This window comes from Ziziphus jujuba, chromosome 8, assembly GCF_031755915.1.
Source record: "Ziziphus jujuba cultivar Dongzao chromosome 8, ASM3175591v1".
NCBI classification, from domain to species: Eukaryota; Viridiplantae; Streptophyta; class Magnoliopsida; order Rosales; family Rhamnaceae; genus Ziziphus; species Ziziphus jujuba.
In genome coordinates, this window is record NC_083386.1 from 11,385,257 (window position 1) to 11,399,199 (window position 13,943).

Sequence of the window (13,943 nt, forward strand, 5' to 3'; positions counted from 1 at the left end):
TGACTGTAAAGCCTAAAGAAATGAATAAAGCTAGTAGTTCTTCTGTTTACTTGCTTGAGTCTTCCATTTTATGGCATGGTAGACTAGGACATGTTAATTTTAATTCTCTGCGGAGATTAATTAACTTAAATTATATTCCCACATTTGAAATTGATTCCAATCATAAGTGTGAAACTTGTGTGGAAGCAAAATTAACGAGGTCATCATATCAAACAATTGATAGAAATAACGAACCTTTGGATTTAATACATAGTGATATATGTGATTTAAAATTCGCACCGACTAGAGGTGGTAATAAGTATTTTATCACCTTTATTGATGATAGCACGAAATACTGCTATATATACTTGCTTAAAAGCAAGGATGAGGCTATAGAGAAATTTATTCTCTATAAAACGGAAGTTGAGAATCAACTCAACAGGAAAGTTAAAGTGATCAGAAGTGATCGTGGTGGAGAGTATGTAACTCCTTTCGGAGAGTATTGTGCTCAACATGGCATAATACATGAAGTTACTCCACCATATTCGCCACAATCAAATGGTGTGGCTGAACGGAAAAATAGAACCTTGAAAGAAATGATAAATGCAATGTTGATAAGTTCTGGAGTACCTCAGAACTTGTGGGGGGAAGCCATTTTGTCGGCAAATGACCTTTTAAATAAGGTGCCCCGAAAAGATAAGGTAAAGACACCTTATGAGGTATGGAAGGGAAGACAACCCTCCTACAAATATTTACGAGTGTGGGGGTGTCTAACTAAAGTAGTAGTACCTACACCTAAGAAAGTGAAGATAGGTCCCAAAACTGTTGATTGCATCTTCATAGGATATGCACAGAATAGTAATGCATATCGGTTTCTCGTGTATAGGTCAGAAATTTCTGATATACACAAGAACACAATAATGGAATCAAGAAATGCATCATTTTTCGAACACATTTTTCCATATAAAGTGGAAGAAGGACCGAGTACGTCTAAACGAACTTATGATACTATTTATGATGATAATCATGATAGTGATCAAGAACAAGAAACTGAAGTTGAGCTTAGACGTAGCAAGAGAGTAAAAACTGAAAATTCCTACGATCCGGATTTTCTTACTTATATGCTAGAAAGTGAACCTCAAAGCTTCCAAGAGGCCATAAATTCTCCTGAAGGGAATTTATGGAAAGAAGCGGTTAAAAGTGAAATTGATTCCATCCTGCAGAATCACACTTGGGAGTTGGTAGATCTTCCTCCAGGTTGTAAACCTTTGGGTTACAAATGTATTTTTAAAAGAAAGATGAAAGCAGATGGAACAATAGATAAATACAAGGCAAGGCTTGTAATTAAGAGATACAAGCAAAAGGAAGGCCTTGATTATTTTGACACTTATTCTCCAGTAACGAGGATAAATTCCATAAGGATGGTACTGGCAATCGTAGCATTGCGAGATCTTGCAGTACATCAAATGGATGTGAAAACAGCCTTTCTGAATGGAGATCTAGAGGAAGAGATCTACATGGAGCAACCTGAGGGTTTTACTGCTGCAGGACAAGAAAGGAAAGTTTGTAGATTGGTAAAGTCCTTATATGGACTTAAACAAGCTCCAAAGCAATGGCATCAAAAATTTGATAATGCCATGCTAAAAGATGGGTTCAAAATAAATGAATGTGACAAGTGTATCTATGTAAAAGATACAGAGAATGGATATGTTATTCTATGTTTGTATGTAGATGACATACTCATAGTAGGTAGTGACGACAATATGGTCCGAACTACAAAAGCCATGTTAAATTCTAAATTTGACATGAAAGATATGGGGCTTGCAGATGTGATTTTAGGTATGAAAATCACGAGAACTTCGAATGGAATCATTCTTAATCAAACTCATTATGTAGATAAAATACTGGCTAAGTTTAGTAATGATGATACTAGTATAGCCAGAACACCCATAGATATGAGTTTACGCTTATCCAAAAATAAAGGAGAAGGTGTATCTCAAGTAGAATATGCTAGGGTGATTGGAAGTCTGATGTACTTGATGAGTTGTACCAGACCAGACTTAGCCTACGCAATAAGTAGACTAAGTAGATACACAAGTAATCCAAATGAAGATCATTGGAAAGGGATCGTTAAAGTACTAAGATATCTACGATATACTCGTGAATACGGACTGCACTATACAAGATATCCTGCTGCATTAGAAGGATACAGTGATGCAAATTGGATATTAGATATAAAGGATTCAAAATCCACTAGTGGCTATGTATTCACGTTAGCAGGTGCAGCTGTGACATGGAAGTCCTCGAAACAAACTGTGATAGCTCGATCCACTATGGAATCCGAGTTTATTGCTCTAGATAAATGTGGTGAAGAGGCAGAATGGCTACGCCAATTTTTAGAGGACATTCCGAGGTGGCCTAAACCTGTGCCAGCAATAAGTTTACATTGTGATAGTCAATCTGCGATTGGCAGGGCACAGAATATTATGTATAATGGAAAGTCTAGACACATTCATCGTAGACACAATTCCATTAGACAATTAATCTCAACTGGAGTTATCTCAATAGACTATGTAAAGTCAAAAGATAACATTGCGGATCCGCTAACCAAAGGGTTAAATAGAGAACTAGTTGAGAAGTCATCGAGGGGAATGGGATTGAAGCCCGTGAATAAAGTCAATACGATGGAAACCCAACCTAGTTGACTGGAGATCCCAAGATCCAGGTTCAATGGGACAACTCAATTGTGAAGACTAGTATGGATTAGACCTGGCAATTTGGATCATGACACGGCGACACGACTCGAAAACGACACAGAATAAATGGGTTTGGGTTTATTATAAATGGGTTCGGGTCATAATCGGGTCAACCCGTTTAACACGATTATTAATCGTGTCATTTTCGGGTTGACCTGTTTAACTCGAAATTGACCCGTTACGACCCATTTATTAAACGTGTCAGTTTCAACCCGACACGATTATATACCTATTACAACCCATTTAAATTTAATTTTAAATTAATATTTTATCACTAATATAATATTTAATAACTAAAAAATATTATAAATTAAAAATTTTATAAAAATAATTTTCTATTACTAATTTTTTAAAAACAAAAAATACATCTTTAATAAAACAAAAACATAAAAATAAAAAAAATAAAAAAATAAAAAAAAATTCGGGTTAATAGGTTAATTTTCGGGTTAATAGGTTAGTTTTCGGGTTAATAGGTCAATTTCAGGTTAACGGGTTAATAGGTCAACACGACCCGTTAAAATAATCGTGTTAAACGGGTCGTGTCGTGTTGACCTGTTTATAAACAGGTCGGGTTAGTGTTTTAGGTACCTGACACGATTAATAAATGGGTCGTGTTCGGGTTAGGCATTTTTGACACGATTATTAAACGGGTTGACACGAACACGACCCACCAACCCGAATTGCCAGGTATAGTATGGATCACTGTGGGGGGTTAATCCTCTGCCCATTCCTATGATGAAACAATGATAAAAAGAGGTTAAGCATAAAAGTATGCTTTTAATGATTCCTATAAGAGTATGTTTAGTAATCTATGCATAGGTATGCTGATTATAAAAGAAATAGGAATCACCTATGTGAGAGAGAAGAGTGGCCGCTTCAAAGGAGAATTGTTTAGGGCACAATTCTTTAGAAACTCTCGCAGAACCAGGGAGGTGTTTATGGCCAAAATGAACACAATAGTGAGAACTGAAGTGTATCAGGAAGGAATCATGTGTGGGCTATGTTGTCATTTACACAAAAGACGAAATGGTTCAAAGATATCGCTTTTATCATAAGTCAGTAAAGAAAATGTAGTCTCTTAAGGAAATGTTCAAAGAGTAACATCTACCTATCCTATGCAGTTTCCGACTGTAGAGCTTTACCACTAGAATCATGTTTGTATTTTTAAATCAAATCATTCATGTGGGGGATTGTTAGAGTTGGGCCTAGGCCCACTAGTGTGAATGATTTGGGTTTTTTGGTTGTTGAGTTTTGTTATAATAATTTTAAATCAAATCAAATAATATTTTGATAATAGTGGGAGAGAGTTTTACGGGAGAATAACTCCTTATGAGAGTTTGAAGGTTGCACGAACTGTAACGTTCTTTTTCAATTTTAATTTTGGAAGAAAATACAGAGAAAAAAAAAATAGTGGTAAAGTGAAGGTACACAGAAAGTTCGAAGAGAAAAAGCTTCAGAGGTGCTGAATCTGAAAGCTTTTGCAGCCGTTGTATCCTGGGAGACGTTCGCTACAAAACTCCTGCACCGGTGGACGTAAAACGTCTTAAGGACACTGTGGTATCACACAGGCCTCGGTCAACCTTTCTAGAAAGTAGATCAATTTCAAAGATCTATAGGTTCTAAAATGCTTTATTTATTTTTATTTATTTTGTATTAAATTATCCACATGTATTTACATATATTCATCCATGATATTTTCCCAACAAATGCTTCGTCTATGCAGGTGTAGAAAAACGATTATGGAAAATGGTGTCACCAGTCTTAACCAATAGCATTTTTTCCACATAAAAAGTAAAATAAAATATAAAAAAAGTAAACAAATTGCACCCACAATAATATACAATAGTCATAAATGTTCTGAGTCACAATGTAAATGATCAAGCCTGTTAACCGAAGATTATTAAATTTAATAGCATATTAAATTATTATTGATAAAAAAAAGGCTTAAGTTTACTGTGTATCAAACAAACACATATAAATGAAACTGAATTCTCACAGCTTTTATGTGAATTTCATGACGAAAACTAAGAAACCTGCATCAAGTTATAAAATTCTAGAAGACAACTGAATCAGATGCTAAAAAAAATATCATGGATCTCACTTTATTTGCAATTCTTGCTTTTAGTGCCTCAAGATAACTTTCTTTCCCGAGGCTCTACATAATCGTGCATGCAGTATGCTCCACTTAATAATTGCAAAAGTAGTTGCAAAAGGCAGCAGTACTAGCTCTTTTCATTTGCTATGACAGAAAAAAATTAATAACAATAATAAACAAAGTTATCCTTATCATATAAGGAAAGGATACATTAATTATACAAAAATATATATATATATATATTCGATTTCTGAGTAAATCAAACTTGTTTGTTTGCAAGCCTATCTGTTAAAAAACAATATATGAAGATATGCAAGACCGTTGTTGGAAAAGGTTGATAATATCCAAACAGTAATTCACCAACTAAACTCCTTATGCAATAATATTGAATCACAGAAAGCGAACTTGGGTCACCCCATTTCACATAGTGGCTGAACTTTCTCATTTTGAATGGTTGTTATTCTCTCTTTCTTCATTGGTCGTTCTTCCATTTATCATCAAAATTTCACCAATCAGGATCAAGTCAATCTGATAACCCACCATTACACACTTTCAAGAATAAGAATCTTTTGCATTCTACCTTGTTCCAACACCACCATTTGCTGTGCTTGCTCTTTGTCCCATTCAAAAGCAAAAGAAGAAACAGGATATAATGTTAGCCCATGAAAAAAAAAAAAAAAAAAAAACTTGAAGTGTTTTTTCAAATATTAATATGTCTATACGACAACCAATATGCAGTATGTTGATTGGATACAGGGCAAGAAAGTGCACGATCAGGAAAACAATATAGCGCACCATCAGGAAAACAATATTCAACAGTTGGGTAACAATAGAAATATCACAGAATAATATTATCATACTTTGATAATCTTCAATGGAATCCATTTTAACACACTAAATATTTATATTGCTAGTGGAATATTGCTTTTAAAGTATAACAACTTTCCAACAAAATATGCCAGAATGCTTTGCAATAATTGGAACCAGATATTTTATTAACATAAATACTAACAAAAAAGAACACCATGAAAAAGGCTTTAGCTTTTGCATGCGTGCACATTTCGTTGGCTGAATTCTGGCACAGTGGCAGTCTTGGAACATTTACACATCTTAGTTGGTGATGTTAAAAAAAAAAAGTTAGAAAGCCAAAAAGGAATATCAACCAAGATTACCAGTCACCCAAATCTTAAGCTTAAAAAACACAACTTGCATTGGAACTGGAACTTCAGATAAAATCAATAATGACATAATTTATTTATTTATTTATTATATGATTGGAATTCCCAACATCGCTAATACTGGCCTAAGCAGGATCGAAGTTACATATATATGCACAGCAAGTTGCTAGCTTGCTCATTTCTGGCAATTTGTACACATATATGCACGAAGTTACAAATTATAACTTTTTGAGATACACAAATAATCTGTAAATCCATCCTTCTTTCAGGCATAAAATGATTAAGTCAGCGATCCTCGCTTCAATAACATGCCTTTCGCGAGTAATATATAAGGAGACAGCAAACGAAGTTCCCATCCCATAAAACCTGCTTGCAAAAAATATATTACCATCAACATCAAGTTGATTTGTTAAGTATAAAGATACAAATTGGGTGATTATTGAGATAAAGATTCTAGGATTTTAAACAAATGCCTAAAATACCTTCACTTCATAGATCGCAAATCAATGGCAAAATCACCTAGTGAACCAGGAGCAATCCGATTGCTAGGTAATTATGTCATCCTTCCCTGCAATGAATAATACCACTAATAAATTTAAGAAGCCGGTTTCCAAGTAGAAAGTGCATAAACAATCCGTCCCTTCCACCCCTGCAGCAGCCAATCTCCATCTTCATCAATCACAAAATCCTTATGGTAGAATGATTTCATCCTGTCCTTTGCCATCCGCCAGATCTCCTGATTCAAAGGAAGCTGCCTAAACCCAGCTCTCTGATTCCGGACTTGCCACTGTTTGTATGTCTCTGGCCTCTCTGTCCTCTCTGAACCTTCACATGCAATAACATTTATAGCTTCACGTCCAAATATCACCTTCTCAATCAGCATCCTTTCAGGAATCTCTCGGGGAACATTTACCTCAAGCATGTCAAACAGTGTAGAGAAGTGGAAAAGAGCCTCTCGGAAACGTGTGATAAAAAAAGGTGCACTATGGGCTCCATTGACAATTCCATGTATGAAAACATCGGGATTTATCTTCCTGATCAAGTTCAAGACGATATCTCTTGGACTGTCAACCACCACAGTCTCATCCAGTAGATTTCTGAATCTGTACATAACATTGACAACAAGCACCTCATCATCCCTAAGTTTAAGATCCTCAACTTGAATGGTGTCCCACTTTTGTGCTATAGCATTAAATTCAAATGGAACTTTGAATGTTTCTGCATAGTTTGCCAAGCGCCGTCCTGTCTCCTCAACCCTTTCAGCTGGTCGGAAACCTGGTTGTGGTAAATCAATCCCGGTAATCCGAAGCATAGGAGGTCCCTCGGACCTAGATGAGAGACGTTCTATGAGGCAAGGCCACTGAAAACCATAAAGAATACCGAAATCAATAATGTGGAGCCTTGTTGCTTTCTCAGCTATATTCATAATTGTCTTGTTTGAGAAGAAATTTGATAGCTTCTTAAAAGGACATGCAGCAAGAAATAGATGGTAGGCTTTCAAGATATCAGCAGCAGATGTCGGCCACGTAATAAGGGTTTTGTGAATCTGAGTACCAGAGCCAGCTATCCGTGCCTCAAGGCCATCAGCAAAATAATGGGCTATTCTTTGCATTCCATCCCCCGTAGAAGTTGAGTGCTGTCTGATCTGCTTCAGAAACTCATTAGCAGTCCGGAGATCATCAGCTGCAACAGCTTGTGCACAAAGTGTCAAAAGAGTTCTCAAATCTACCACATCTCTTTTACCTCCCTGCTTCTTCCCACGAGTTTTTCCACTTGACCCTTTGGACTGACCATTCTGCTGAACATTTTTGCTTGTTCCATTTTGCAAAGCTTCTCGAAGAGCTGATTCACCCTGACCACAGTTTAGCAAAATCATATCAAACATTTCTGAACTCACAGTTGATTCCGAACAAACTGCTGATTGTTTGTTATTCCTCCCTCCCTCTGAACTAGCATCCTCACTATGAGGATTCTTCTTTCGCCTTGATCCATCCATCAAATTTTCATTCTCAAACTTAACTACCACATCTCTAGTCTCTATTTTTACCTCTTTAGGTAACAATCTATTGCTTTCCAAATCAAAAAAGGGACTATTTCCATTAGGAATAAACTTGCTTGCTTCCTCAAACCCTCTCTTAAATTGCATGACAGACTCATTCTCATTAAACATATCAGGAACTTTAAGAATGCTCACAGGAGAATCCATAGACCCATCCATAAGATTACCAGTCCCATTTGGTGAACCATGGGAGGAATGAGAAGTTGACTGAGCAGCAACTTGTGGTGACTTATATTCACCCAGATCATAGATCCACCCAGGATCCACTAGGCTGACACTACTAGTACCGTTTGTATTACTACTACAGTTACCGTACTGCAAACCAGGACTTTCATCGGGTCTTTCGTGCTTTTGATCATGAGATGGACTCGGGGAACTATGAGGTGAAGATGGATACTTCTCCCCAAGAAGCTCATACAATGATTTTTCGGCGGCTTGGAGCGCTGAAGACTCATGAAACATGGAGGTCTTTTCTTCAATATCTTCTTCCATAAGCATTTGGCTTATGTACTTTAGAACTAAATCACTGAAATCATAGTCCTCATGAGCATCCCCTTCTTGGTTCACACTAAAAGAAGGGGATGAATCACTGGGGATTGAATTGGGAGGAAATAGAAGCATATTTGCATAATTTTGATCAACAAACTGATCTCTCGTTCCCGACCCATTATCACCTTTGTTTTGATTTGATAAGCCCAGAAGAGAATCATCCCTCATGTACTCCAACCCATTGATAGAAAGTCCAGTCAAATGTTGATCCATGACCATCCAGATTGCCAGACTATTCACAACACCAAGATACAAAACCTCTTCAAAGATAAACTCACATAAATGATTTGATCAGCATATGCAGCTTATCTTATTATCATCACCTCAGAGTAACAGCTAGCTTTTATGTATTAAAACCCAGATCATATATACCTATAGGAATGTAAACATCAGTACAGAATCGAACCCAGTAATCAGAATACTGGAAATAAATGAACTAAAAAAAAAGATTTCATCTTGAAAGCAAAAATTTATCATACTCCAAAAGAGAAAGACTTTTTTCATGGGGAAAAAAAAAAAAAATTCATTTTGAAAGTAAAACTTTATCATACTCCAAAAGAGAAGAATTTTCTTTTTAAAAAAAAACAAAAAAAAACCATTTTTACTGAATCATTTCCAGCGGAGCTGTAGGAGGATAAAGAATAAGTACCTGAACCAGACCCAGATAGAAAGAGTGGTAAATATCCACTTTTGAAGGAGTATTTGAAATGGGTCTTTTTCTGATAAGAAAATGGAAGGCTAGCTCCACTGTCTGTGATTAGGATTTTAGGCTTTTGACGGGAAGGAGTCAAGGACAAAGAGAAGAAAAGATATAGAAGGTGTCTCAGCGGTACGGATGATTTCTGTTTTCTTTTTCATTTTTTTAAAATTATTATTTTATTATTAATTTTTTCTTTTTGGACTCGTTTTCAGGGATTTCACGGGAAGTTTAATAGGCGTGCAAATTGCCCGCGTGTTGTCTGTTGACAGTTTCCACTAGGCTTTTTTCTTTTCTTTTCTTTTCCTTTTTTTTTTTTGGTTGTCATTTATAATAATATTCCATACACATTTATAATAATTTTCTGAGTCCGTATTTCAAACTCACAGCTTTGTAAATATGCGAGTTGCAATATATCAGTAAAAGTTAATAATTCCTATACCAACAAATAAAAAAATAATCCTACCTATTTCTCATTAAGTTTATTGCAAATATAATTTGGAAAATCCATAACTTCCATTTGATAATTTTGAAACATGTAGAAAACTTTCACCTTTTTTTTTTTTCTGTTAATTTGATCATTTGAAGCTGAAAAACTCACATATCAGATGTGAACATTGCCGTTAGAATTTTTAACTCTAAAAAAATAAGGTTATGTTGGATCATATTTTTCATTTTTTGTTTTCAAAATATTATTTTTAAATCATAAAATAAAATAATTTTTTGTTATTTATGAAAATAGTAAGTATTTGGTCGATTATGTTTGAAAACAATCAAACAAATAAATGTCAGATACCGTGAACCAATATATTTTTGAATTTTTTAAAAATTTTGAAAATTTTTTTTTTACTGTTTTTTCTTTTTTTGTTTTTATTTTTATTTATTTTCTAAAAATAATTTTTAAAAACTGATGACCAAACAATATATTTTTATTTTGAGAATAATTTTTTATTTTGAAAAATAAAAAATAGTTGTTAAAACAAATGGCCAAACAAACTTTAAATTTCTAATAGATGTGTAGTTATATTTTAAATTTTAGAACAAATGTGAACATAAATATAATAATGGTATTGACAAATATTGTTTAAGTTAAGATAAAAGACCTTTTATTTGTAGGAAATGCTTTGACTAAAAACCGTTAAACATTACTTAGAGGTTTCCTATAAGTCTTAATACATCTTTATAATTTTCTATTAAAAATAAATGGAAAGTTTCTTTTAGTTTGCTTTGCCAAATTCTACCTAAATTTGTATAGTCTGTGGACAGCTCAAATGAAAGAAGCTAAGCCATGCAAATTTGAAGCATAAAATGTTGTATTCCATATATTAGGTTGATGTCCATGGATTCCTTAATTAATTTACTTTATAGAAAGCCAAAAAATTGATCCATGCAACGTAATCATCAATGAGCCTAAGTTTTTGTATTCTATCGTTGCTGCCGAATATCATTCTTATTTGCTTTTTTTTGCTTTCGCTTTGGCTTTATGTCCTTATTTTTGGTTTGGATTGATTTCATTTTGATTGGAATATGTACTAATTTTGATATCCTCATAATAATTCCAACAACTTTATCTTGGAAGTCTTTTACGGTTTTACCCATAGACCAAAACATCAAACATATTGATATTCCCCATCAACTGTTGGCCCCCCACATATACATAATTATATTTTTCCAATTTTTTTTTTTTTAAAAATTCCACTGTTTCTGATATGATTCTCAGAATATTGGTGCACTGCTTAAAACGACAGAAGCATAAACCAAATGAAGATGTGGAATTAACGTGGACCAGCATTCTCTTTATTTATTTCTTTATTGATTTATTTATTTATCACAACAAACTTTAAAAAGATGGAAAAAAAATAGAGGTTAGCCTATTTTTATTATCCAAAATGGTGAATTCATTTTCATTGATCAGATAAGAATAATCGAATTTTTATTTTAGATAAGAGTGAAACTTCAACTTAGCATGTTGATTAACCATATCTTAACATTTAGGATTATGAAAAAATCGGAGAAAGAATCATTTACAAAATTTGTTGGATCTTTAAAGGATAGTGGCTGGCTGGATATTAGAAATTGGAGAACAAATGCAAGTTATCATGATAAGAGGAAGCAGCGATTGGAACATGTACCAGCTTTCTCTTCACAAAACAATAACAAAAAAACAAAAAAAACATTATCCTCAGAAAATAGTATGAAAAATGTTTTCTTTTTTATTTTTGGGTTCGGTTTGATGGCTTGAAGGGGAAAAAGGGTTTAATTTACTCTCTTTATTTTTGACAAGATTGTGGGTCTGGGGTTTGGTTTGATGGTTCGAAGGGGAAAAAGGGTTTTTGTCTTCTTTCTTTATTTTTGACATGATTGGGGGATTTGAAGGGCGGGGTTGTCCATGGTTAACACCAAGCATAAGCATAAGCTTATGTTGTTGGTATCTGAGTGGAGCTTATCTACTGTTTCTGTAAATAAATCATGCTTGGTACTTAGATAAGGATGTTCAGACAAGATCTCGACCTTAAAAATTTTAATTTTTCAATCTGTCATTGTCTTGGTCCGTGGAGGCCTCTAGACAAGTACCTATTTTATAGTTATAAAAAAAAGAAATAGTATTTTTTTTTTTTTTTGGATGATTGTGCTAATCTGCTATTTTGGATATACTTCTGATTTCCATCTATATAATACTAATATCTTTTAGCATATTGTATGACTATGCTTTGTTTTTAGTTTGATCAAATGTCCCTTTGCATAAATGTACACAGTTTCTATAGTCCCGTTTAGGAAAAATTGCAATTTTGATGGAGAATTATTTTCGAAAATTAGTTTTTGAAAAATTAATTTTTTAGGAATTTAATTTTTATAAATTATTTTTCAAAATGTTTAATTTGTATAGGGATATTTAAAATTTATAAATAATTTAGAATTTGGAATTTAAAATTTGAGAATAATATTATTTTTTAATAAAATATATAAAATTAGTTTCTTAATAAATTTTAAAAATGATACTTTCATTGAAGGATTCACTTTTTATCCTTATATATATATATATATATACATATGTATATATATATATATATATATGTGAGATTTAGTTTTTTCTTAAAACCCACAATTTCATTTTTCTAAAAACCATTCAAAGATGGAAAAACTTAATTTTTTTCAAAAAGTTTCAAATTTTTACTAATTTTAACACTTTTAAAAAAAATTAAATAATAAAATAATTTGTATTCACCCATAAATTGTTTTATTATTAGGTTTTTTAATTCTTATTGTATTATTGAATTTTTATTATTATATTACTTAAAATCATATTTAACTGAGAAGCAAACCCATATCAATTACGGAGGAGAGATAGGCAAAGAAATCATAATAATTAAATAGAAACAAATTGGACATGGTTATTGCTTTTATTGTATTTTCATTCTTATCATTTTATCAAACAATATGGCTAAATTTTATGTGGGAATCGTGATTCGAACCTAAGATATGTGGGGCTCTCACCGCGCTTCTATTTGGCCACCTTGATTCAATCTTATAGTTGCTAATTAAATTTTATATATCCAATAATTCACACATATTTTCACTTAAATTCCTTTCATTTGAAAATTCAAATATGCATCTTCACTTAACAAGGGCAACGGAATCGGAGAAAGAAAAAACATCAATTTTCAAAAATAGTTTTAAAAAACAAACAAAAAAATAAAAAATAATTAAAAATAATAAAATGATATTTTTATCTGTTTTGAAAATAATAAAATATATATTATTTTAATTTATTTTTTTAATCGTTTTTCTTTAGTTTGCATTCTCTATTTTATAGAGAAAAAATTATACAGAAAAAACATTACTTCAATTTTTTAAAATATCTTAAAGAGAAAAAATTATTGAGAGAGAAAAATAAAATATTATGCCTTGATAAATGTATCCAATTAAATTTTTTTATTTTCTTATTTTATCTTTCTTTTTTTTCAAATTTTTTTAATAGAACAATTTTAAAAAATAGTTATTTTTTTTTAATCCTTTGAAAGTTACATCAATTATTTTTTATTATTATTTTTTATTTTCCTTTTCTTTTTTATATACCAACTAGTTTTTTGTTTTTTGTTTTTTTACCCTACTTCTTTTATCATTTTTTTGGCAAATATTTCTTATATCAATTATTTATTTTGTTATTTTGTTCTTTTTCCTTATTTTTCGTTTTTTTCTTATCAAATATTCTCTCTCTCCTATTCTGTTCTTTTTCCTAATTTTCCTTTATTCCATTATTTTTTTCTTATTTTTCATTTCTATCATATATTTTTTTAATTTTTTAATTTTTACTTTTTCTTTTTCATTGTTTTTATGTTTTCTGTAAGTTATTCTTTTTTTTTTTTTCCTTATCTCCATTTTTTATTTCCCCTTATCTCCCATTGTATTTTTTTTTCCTTTTATTGTTTATTTTTGTTTTTAGCTTTTCTCTGCAATAATGTTAAGAAGATCTAAACATGTGGCTTGGCTATATATAAAAGTTAGTAGTTTTATTATTATGCTAATATGAGATTTCATGAATGGTTATAGTTGGAAATGTTATGTTAGACTTGTAGAATTTAATTTTTTAATTAATGAAACTGTAATCTTCATTTTTATGTCTTATTAT

At 32.3% G+C, this 13,943-nt stretch overlaps 1 protein-coding gene across 1 annotated transcript; it reads right to left on the reverse strand.

Annotated features, from left to right (window-relative positions):
- Window positions 1-6,060: 6,060 nt before the first annotated feature.
- LOC107413462 (scarecrow-like protein 14) lies at window positions 6,061-9,524 on the reverse strand. Its single transcript, XM_025071743.3, has 3 exons — window positions 9,266-9,524; window positions 6,491-8,988; window positions 6,061-6,374 (listed from the first exon to the last, which is right to left on the reverse strand). The coding sequence occupies exon 2, from the start codon at window positions 8,833-8,835 to the stop codon at window positions 6,604-6,606; it is 2,232 nt and encodes a 743-aa protein (XP_024927511.2). The 5' UTR covers window positions 8,836-8,988; window positions 9,266-9,524; the 3' UTR covers window positions 6,061-6,374; window positions 6,491-6,603.
- Between the last annotated feature and the right edge of the window lie 4,419 nt (window positions 9,525-13,943).

What these genes read in the sequence shown, in the direction of transcription:
- LOC107413462 (XM_025071743.3), bottom strand. Translation starts at nt 8,835, where the DNA reads ATGGTCATGGATCAACATTTGACTGGACTTTCTATCAATGGGTTGGAG.